Source organism: Haliotis asinina, chromosome 1 (genome assembly GCF_037392515.1).
Source record: "Haliotis asinina isolate JCU_RB_2024 chromosome 1, JCU_Hal_asi_v2, whole genome shotgun sequence".
Classification (NCBI taxonomy): Eukaryota; Metazoa; Mollusca; class Gastropoda; order Lepetellida; family Haliotidae; genus Haliotis; species Haliotis asinina.
This window is the reverse complement of record NC_090280.1, coordinates 50,114,247-50,124,071: the sequence shown is the minus strand read 5'-3', so window position 1 is coordinate 50,124,071 and position 9,825 is coordinate 50,114,247. Positions and strand designations below refer to the sequence as shown.

Here is a 9,825-nt window from a genome sequence, read left to right as displayed (position 1 = left end):
CACATTCTGACAATACTTCTCCCATACCGTGGTAGATACCACACGTCTAACCTCAACAATCTGACCAGGTTCTACAGTCACTCAATCCCTCAAAACAATCCTAAGGGAAATGTCTGGAAAATGTGACTGTGTCCACCAACAGCACTTGCTGAGTTTCCCATGCTAGAAAACGAATGAGTGTCTTTTTGGCCACGGCCATTCAAAGACTAATGTTATCCGGTTTGATCAAACAATCTACCAACATTTTTGTCACCCAGTACTTGTTAACTCCCCTCTGTGAATGTACAAGTTGATGGAAATACATTCTTGAGTGGCATCGAGGTCTTCACCCGGTATCTTCAGACATTTACAGCTGTGTTCAACCTTCGGGAAACCATCGTCCAGCTCAGAAAGTCCTGCTCATAACAGGTTGAAGATATTCGACGCCAGATCATTCAAACATGCTGTGCTATGAAACACTCTTTGCCTCACCCCTTTCGTGACTTTAAATCTGGCCTGAAGATCTGTCTGTACTTTAATTATTGACAACTGCTCAAAATTTAATTTGTATGACTTTAGGGCATGTTTCATAACTAACCTCATTGTTATCATTCGTGAGTACGCATTTCATATTGTGTGTCCGTACTCTGTTTGCCTGGAATATATCCTATACCCTTCAACCGGAAGGATGTTATCTACAAGTTATCTACTGAATTTAGAAATAAGAATAATATTGTTTCAAGAGTCACTTTTAGAAATTGTGTCTAGTTTACAAAACGTTTATGTACTCTGTGGTGGAACAAATCCCGACTTTGTGGACGATGACATATTTGAATGTACAAACATTCCTGTTGGATTCGCAAATTGATGATTCTACTATTATTGGTTATAACGGCGCAAGTGTCGTCGATTAGTTTGTTTCATCCGTGCCTCTATTTGACTATGTAAAAGACTTTTCGATACCATCTCCATCAGAGTCATCATATCCACTGGGGCTTGTAACGCTGAAAACTGCCATCAAGGTATATATTGTCCAGAATGGGTATTACTAACTACTATATAAAAGGATAGTAGTTAGTAATACCCATTCTGGACAATATATACCTTGATGGCAGTTTTCAGCGTTACAAGCCCCTGTGATCATATCTCCCAGTCACTCCTAAATTACGAGCGTTTTCCTGAACCTTCAAATGGCAACACTGACTGCACCAACAGTTTCAAGTATGTTTGGGAACAGTGATAAACTAGAACCTTTCCGGCTGAATATGTTATCGGGGCCATCTTTCACAAAGCATTTTTTCCTAAGGTTAACCTTAACTCCCATTCTTTAACACTGCACCAAGTTTATGAAAAGAAGAATCGCCACTGAGCATCGTCTGAACGTCACAGTTGTGTCAAAACATTACACTATATAATGCTTTAAACTTGTGTAATTGTTTTTTTTATATACTACTGTTATTTATTGTACTATAGGCCAGTGGCTTTTGGATATTGGATAAAAGACTGTAACGCGAGTACACATGCATGCACCTACTCCTCTAGCATTAAGGCTGGATCAAAACCTGAAGTTCAGAATTGGAGACGACCCGTGTTTAGACTGCATGGTCTGAGTAAGGATTCGGGGTTTTGTTAAACATTTATCGCCATATTTATCATCCGCTGAGTGAGTGAGTATTATAGCAATATCACGGAAGGGGACACCAAACAATGGGTTGCAGGTATTGTACCTTATGCGTTTGCAGTTGCTGTGCTGCCTAACAAGCTCAGTTTCAGGTTCAGCTGTTTTTGGGGCTATCTGTGCTGCTTCTCTGGCATGGAATTTTCAGTTCAGCTGCTGTGAGGTACAAGTTGACAGGTTGACCATGCTGAGAAGAATATTCATGCACATCAGCTTCAGTTCATGACACCAGAACGTTTCCTTAAAGTGCTGCGTTTTGCTTGCTTATTTAGGTCTGATTTGCATGTATGCAGAAGCGTAGTATGACCACGGTGAGACGTTTTTCAGTCTTATTATCTCCTACGTAGGTCTTAATATCTACTACGTAGGTCTTAATATCTCCTACGTAGGTCTTAACATCACCTCCATATGACATACTATCTCCTATGTAATATCTCCTACGTATGACTTACTAATTAGCATCTCCTACGTAAAACCAGGAAAAATCTACAACGAATACAACGAAATTATTTCTTAAATGGCCATAAAAATGTCACGCGCACAATCACTCCTATTTGGGATATGCTAAGTATTACGTAGGAGATATTAAAAGTCCTGCACAGGAGATAGGAAGTACTACATAGGAGATATTAACTATTACTGAGGAGAGAGTAAGTCGTACTTCGGAGATATTAAGTATTGCTTATGAGACAGTAAGTTTTATCAGGGAGACTATATACAGAACGAACATACTGGAGAGAATCGGAAACTTAAACTCTCCTTGCTGTTGGCCCACCAACCAGCGAGGACACTGGGCCTCACGAGAATGGTATTGGTCCTCACCAGGAGGATGAGGAGGATTGGTCTTCACAAGGACAGTTTCTTTCTTGAGAAGGGTGTTTGTCCTCATGAGGACAGTCTCTTCCTTGAGGAGGGCGTTGGCTCCCACGGTGATGGAAGTGTTGGTAAGATCCGTGCATCTGGTTCATTTCTTGGATCGTCCAAAGCTCTCTTCATGGTGAATGTGAACGTCTTATCCCTTAGCTGCCAAAACTGAAACTGTCAGTTAATCCACACCACCATAACGCTCTATACAAGCAGTGACATGTTCAGGAGTGAATCTTAGCAGATACTGGTAATAATCACGGCATAGCCGTGCCCTGCCTAATTCAAAATGTGTTCATATGTACTTTTCAGCGCACGCCCCTCATTCAGTATGTGTATGAATGTACATATTTTGGATGGCTGACCACTATGTTCTAAAGCCGACACATACAGGATGTGCACACAGTCACACACACGCATGTACGCTCAGGCTCTCTCTCTCTCTCTCTCTCTCTCTCTCTCTCTCTCTCTCTCTCCCTCACACACACACACATACACAAGCGCGTTCTTTCATCCACTGTGAGATGTTTCGTCAACAGACGTAAATATAACACTGCAAACACCATGTTAGGTTACTTGAGCTAAAATCAAACCTTTAAAATAAAAGTTCATTTCTCATAAAGTTATATCTGAATAAAAAAAACCTTACTATGATCATTTTAACATGACATCTGGTTCAACTGTCCACTACTTTTCTGGTTTTACGTTTGTGCCGGATACGTTCTGTAAGATATAAATCTCGTGGGCAAAAGAAAGTTAACACCCTTATTAATGATTGAAAAAATCAAAGAAAAACACACAACGTTTTACGTTACAATGCATTTAATGAAGCCAGTGTCTGTGATAAACACAACTGATAACAGATGAAGAGCACGTGTCATGTAATGGGCAGAGGGGTAGAAAGAGCACAGTTAACAGATACAGCAAGAGTCAATCGTGGAATGTCTCAGTCATTGCAAGTATCTGGTCACGCATGCACATCCTTAGTAACGAGTGTGGCCACCTCTAGCAGCTATACACGCCCAGACTCGCAGTCTCATCGATGTTGTCAGCCGACGAATGAAGCCATTCGGCATCTCATTCCACTTGTGTCTGAGAGTGTTTGCAAGTTCTTGTCGGTTCGATGGGGGTTGTGGTCGTGTTCTCACCTGGCGATTCAGGTGATCTCACAAGTGCTCAAGTCTGTTGAGCGCGCTGGCCGTGGAAGAAATTGGATATTCTGGGCGAGGAAATGGTATTGCCACGGGTTGAAGAATGTCATCTCTATATCTCTGAGAGTTCAAGTTGTTGCTGGCGCCCATCTGATTCATACTTATGCAACCGCTACATTTTGAACGAAAAGTTGTCATTACCTATATCCACTACATTTAAACATTGGGTCGGGACAGGACAAATTCTGTAAATGCATGTGAAGAATCTGACGTCATGTTCTGTATGACATATATTTAACTACATTTTACACGACTTGGACATTCCGACACAACACAACCCGTCTCTACTGTGGTATGAAGTACTTTCAACAAACACACCCTGTGTTCATCAAAACAGGTTACACGCTCCAGCAGGTTGTGTGTGTGCAGATCAGCGTACAAGTATTTCTACCAACTTCATTCAATGCCCTTGGCCTTCAATAACACTGGTCCGGCAACCTATGAGTATTAGGTATGACAAGTTTATGGATGATATACGTTCATAAACACTTGTCATTCCTATTGCCTACAATTTCTATAACACCCCTCAAACAGTTCACATCTATGAGCATTTAGATGAAGCAATCTACACCAATATGTAACACGCCTAGACATATCCCGATAACTTCCCTGTGCCATATTCACCTAGAGCCATAGCATTGCTGGTCTATTTACTAAACTTAAGAAACCCTTTACAAAAGAATATTTGCAAACTTTCTATTTGTCTACATTATGATAGGCCCAACTATCTGCAACTCAAGCAAGTACGGGACAAATAGTTGCATCACAAAACGTAAACATGTCTTGAGGCGAAATTGCTCTTAATATATTTTTTTCATAATTGTACAATGACCTGAAAAGCTTTTTGATCTTGAACAGAAAGACAACACTGAACCTTAGTCAGTGACAGACACAACACCTAAGTATATATATTGCTACCTCTATTTTCTCTCTTTTAAATAACTCTTAAAAACACTTAAAACATAATCGCGAAGAGGACCACCTTTACGAAAAACAGCAATTTTTGATTTGCTCAAAGTTATACCCATGCTTATATATCATTACACAACTGATCAAACATATTTATCTTCCTCTGTAACTGCACTGCTGTGTCAGATAAACATCACTGATCATCTGCAAGCAAGACGTCTGCAGCACTGGGGACTGCTTTAGAAATACAGATACCTCTACTACCTCCAAAGACGACCATTACTATCAAACACTTGAGATTACTGGTTCAAGAAACAATGCAAAAAGCGGTGGGCTTAAGATATAGCCCAGGCGGTGCCAGTACGTGTATTTCATTTAATACACCTGGGCATGCCCCATTCTGTCCTAACACAAGCAGATAAATCTGAATGCAAAGACACAATTTATTTGACCTCCCTTTAATACATATAATTAGGCTTTCTGTGAAATGTTTAGTCAAAACAACCAATAATACATATATTGTGCATGCTTTTTTGAGTTACCATAGTGGTACATGTAAAGTGATTTGTATTGATTAGTGAACTTGGTCAACATTACAATATAATTGGTAATTACAGAACGCATCTTAGTTATTTGCAGGTTTCACATACACACACACACACACACACACACACACACACACACACACACACACACACACACACACACACACACACACATATACACACATATACACACACACATATATATATATAGTAAAAAGAATATATCGCAAATGGCACTGGTTGAGGCCATTGAAGATGTGATGTCGTAGTTCAGCAGTTCGTTGAACATTACGTTATCCTTCCTTTAATCAGGGAGTCTATATATATCTGAATAAATTATTAATGTAAACAAAAATGTTTCAAAGTAGATTTTTTAAAAGGACAGCTGATGTTAACACGTGTTATCGCGACACTTTTGCGCTCTTTAACATGTTTTGGGAGGGAAGGCCGCGGTGTATCATTTATTCTTTCATTCACTCACATATGTACTTCTTTCTTTTATTCTTTTTCTTTATTTCGTTCATTCATTCACATAATTCTTGCTCTTAATTCTTACTGTAATTCATTCATTCATTGTATAATTCCGACTGATACCATAAACTGGCTGAAGTTCTGTTAAACCAGGGATGATGTACAACGTATGTACATTGTACTCTATATAGTCTAAACGGGTTAAACACAACCGATGTTGCGCTGGGAACGAGCCAAGACACGTTGTGCGTTGGAGCATGACGAGGCACATGTTAAAGTACAAATGGTAAAGAAAGCAAGCGAGTGACCTATCCCTGTTGTAGAGTATCCCTGCTTTAATGGAGATACAGGAACGATGTACACAGATAAGATAAAGGGGGCGATGCTACAGATTACACTAAAACTGCAGTCAACCTTATTCGTGTTGGGGACATATTGCATAGTTTTCATGATATTTTATGACGCCCCAGGACAGACTAATTTGCACTTGTCCATTCAATTGCCTAATGTATCAAGTCGGTAGTTATAAATAGAACGATACATTTGAAGTTTTCTGATCCTTGTACTTGTAGTTGTATAATTCGATTGAAATATCAATTCAACCACCAGCACCGATATCGCCGTGTATGCTTACTACCGGTTAACCCAATCGCAAACGCCTGGCCTGACTCGCTCTCCAGTCTGAGAAACTAAGGAAGTTAGTATTCAACAAAAATGGCGGAAAACGTGGATAAAATGATCGTCGACGAAGATGATAGCGATGTTGATGGAACTGAGGAGGAAGACATGGACTCTAAGGGAAACACAGATTCTGACAGTTCGGATAGTGGAAACGAGGAACAGCTTCAGCTGAAAATTAGCGAACTCCAGCAAAAGGTTCCACTCAATTATTTGCCCTCACGGCCTCGGACCGGTCAGAAGTATTTCTGATTGAATGGAATAGCTAGGTTAACCTAAAACATTTGATAATTTTAAAAATAATGAATACAAACTAGAGACAAAGTGTGCATGGTATTGACATTACGTTGGGGTTCATGCCAATTAATTTGCGGTGTGAAAGAGAGTCCGGTTCCCTTTTGTTAGTTACTGGGAGTAATGTCACAGTAATCAGAATGTTATTTCCTTGTAATGGTGCAAATTACTGAATGACAAAGATATATATCTATGTTAGTTTACAGTTATAATTTCTTTGATCCAAACATTTACGTTTGAAACTGAAATATAGCATATATTTAGACTATTTTAATTGACCAAAAGCGAATAATAAAACATGGCGCAATGTGACCAATGTAAGTCATTCTTACTAAATTTAAAAATACAAAATATATAAATACACTAAATATAACAGCTCAGCACCTCTTAATACAAAGAAATATGAGCATATTAGTCAAAAAAGAAAAAAAATATTTAAAACTGGTGCTTGCGAAAAATTGTGCCTCCGTCGGGAACTACTACTGGAAACTTGCAACATCGTTGGGTTTCTGTAATGACATGGCTGGCAGAGATGAAACATCAGTGAGCAGAGCTTATACGCACTCGCTGAGCTTGACGACCTTGTTGCTATGCCGGCGTCATAGGACATTGTTTCAAGAACGTGCTTTTGAACAAAATCACTTGCAATTGTGTAAAATAGTATTGTGATATGGCTTTAAAGTTTGTGGTGCTGTATTCTAAAGGTAGGCAGAGTGCTTGTTGTATTCAGGGCCTTCTCTTCTAACAACTCCATCTGGTGAATTACAACTCTTGAGCCCGTTGATAAACAATATCATCCATCATTGGCCAAATGAGTTTTTTTCATTTTTTTTGTATAACGAGGAAGCCACGTTATGAACTGTATAAAAGAAGAATCCTGCTGGAAAGGGCTAGGAAAATGGTATGTTATGTCGAAGTTGGTAAAACGTCACCAATATCCGTAACATTGCAAGACTTCACATCATTCACAGACTGGGATGACTTTCTAGCTATCAGGCGGTGATGTAACATTGTAAGCACCTGCTATGTATCGCACATTGGCTATCTTGCGGAAACGTGTTTACCACAATAATAGGAAACCCGCGAGAATAAGAGACAGACCCATGCTGTTCTGTATGGAATGCATTCACTCATGTCAGATCAGCTCATTGTGATAAACATGTTGTTAGGTAGACGTGTCTCAAAACAAAATGAATTATTTGAGAGTTACTCATTAGTGTTGATATAATTCTGGAATATATTGCGTAAGTTATGTGTGTTCAGCATCAGACATATTTTAATCATTATTATTCTCACTGCAAAACTAAGTATTAGTTTTGTTTCTTTGGAAGTTACAGTACACAAGCAATAATCTCTACTTGTCAATGCCAGATGTTACTTATTGTGACACTCTATACAGTGTACTCCTAAAAACTCCTCATGCAGCTAATCACAGCACTCTATATACTTTGTTTCAGGTGTCTGAGAATCCATACATGTACGACCTCCACACTCAGCTGATTACAGCACTCAGACAGGCAGGGGAACTAGAACAGTTGCGGAAAGCCAGGGAAAAGATGAGCGAAATATTCCCCTTAAGTGAAGGTAGAAATGTGGCAGCTTGGGAGGATTTACATTCATTTGACTGTCCTGAGTGAAATACGTTTTGCTGGTTCTCTGAGAGGGCCTAAACTAGAGTCCTGTTGAATATCTGTGTCAGACCTGGTCATTATCATGCATGTTTAAAGTGAAGCTTAGTTGGAACTGATCCTCAGCAAACTATACTTATCCTGACAGGCAACTAGTATGATTTGGTGATACCGGTGGGTGAGTCAGGGAAGAGGCTTTATACTATATCAGAGTGTGTGAGTAAGTGAGGTTAGTTTAACACCACTGTCAGCAGTATGGTGGAGGTCTGTTAATAATCAAGTCTGGACCAGACAATCCAGTGGTCAACAGCATGAGCATTGATCTGCGCATCTGGGCAATGGACATGGTGTCAACCAGGACAGGGAGTATGACAGCCTGATCTCTTTAGTCGCCTCTTGCAATAAGCAGGGTTACTGAATGCCATTATTTTAACACTGACCTTCACGGGTCATCATAAGTGATACAGAACACACTGATTTGGCTGATGCATGTGTTCATATCCCAGTGCTTATGATATCAATCTCTGAACTATTTGGAACAGACCAGGTTTTTTGTTCAGCTGTTGTTTATAAACGGTTTACTGGTTTATCTTCTGGGGTAGCCTAGTGGTTAAAGTATAAGATCGTCACTTGGAAGATCCAGCTTCGATTCCCCACATAGATACACGCCACAACCATGGTAACTGGTTTATCCTTTCTTACAGAATTGTGGTTGGAGTGGCTGAGGGATGAGTTGCCTCTTATGACTACTGAGGGAGATCGTCTCAAGATGGAGAAACTATTCCAGCAAGCCACAAAAGACTACTTGTGTAAGTCATGAGTTATGTCACTTCTGTCAGGGGGCTGAAAATTGTTTGTAGTTTCATTTATTGTACATAATATGTTGATGTTCCAGTTGCGGTGAGGGAGTTTATTGTTTACTGCAGAAGAGTCAACTACTGCTATGGTGCATGTGATTACAATTTACATGGTCTGTGCAGCTAGGTTGGGACCATGGGTCAGTATCATGGTGTATCACAACTTGCTTCCGGAACATTACAGGACAGTCTTGTTAAGAAAATCCTCTTCTTTTAACTACAGCTATTCCTGTTTGGTTGGAGTATGTTCAGTTTGCAATTGGTGGAATGGGACTGGAGAATGGGATTCAGAATGTCCGTGACGTGTTTGAAAAGTCCATCACAGCAGCAGGCCTCCACACCAGTCAGGGAGCAAACATATGGGAGGCCTACAGAGAGTTTGAAAATGCTGTCCTTGCTGGTCTCATGGTGAGATTTATGTGTGCTTGTCTGTTCTTGTGTGTAGATTGTTATCAGCTGTATATGTGCTATGTGTAGACAGTTTATGAAATGTGATGTTGGTACCATGATGTGCTGCTGTGTTTTGAGTATGTTTATAGATGTTTTTACCATGATTACAGCCCCAGCCAGGAACAGTCCCAACAAAAGAGCAGGAAGAAGCCTTCACTGCCCAGAACAAACGTGTCCAGACTCTCTTCAGGAGACAGTTGGCTGTGCCTCTGTTAGGTATGTAATAATGATGCCCGTATTACTCAGATGTGTAGTGCCCAT

The 9,825-nt window shown here is 40.0% G+C and overlaps 1 protein-coding gene across 1 annotated transcript in view; it reads left to right on the top strand.

Annotated features, from left to right (window-relative positions):
* Positions 1-6,344: 6,344 nt before the first annotated feature.
* LOC137292622 (squamous cell carcinoma antigen recognized by T-cells 3-like) overlaps positions 6,345-9,825 on the top strand; it is a 28,233-nt gene continuing 24,752 nt past the window's right edge. Inside the window, exons 1-5 of the mRNA XM_067823843.1 lie at positions 6,345-6,533; positions 8,087-8,213; positions 8,962-9,066; positions 9,338-9,522; positions 9,675-9,780. Of these exons, the coding sequence (XP_067679944.1) occupies positions 6,372-6,533; positions 8,087-8,213; positions 8,962-9,066; positions 9,338-9,522; positions 9,675-9,780 (685 nt within the window). The 5' untranslated portion in view covers positions 6,345-6,371. The remainder of the gene's footprint in view (positions 6,534-8,086; positions 8,214-8,961; positions 9,067-9,337; positions 9,523-9,674; positions 9,781-9,825) is intronic.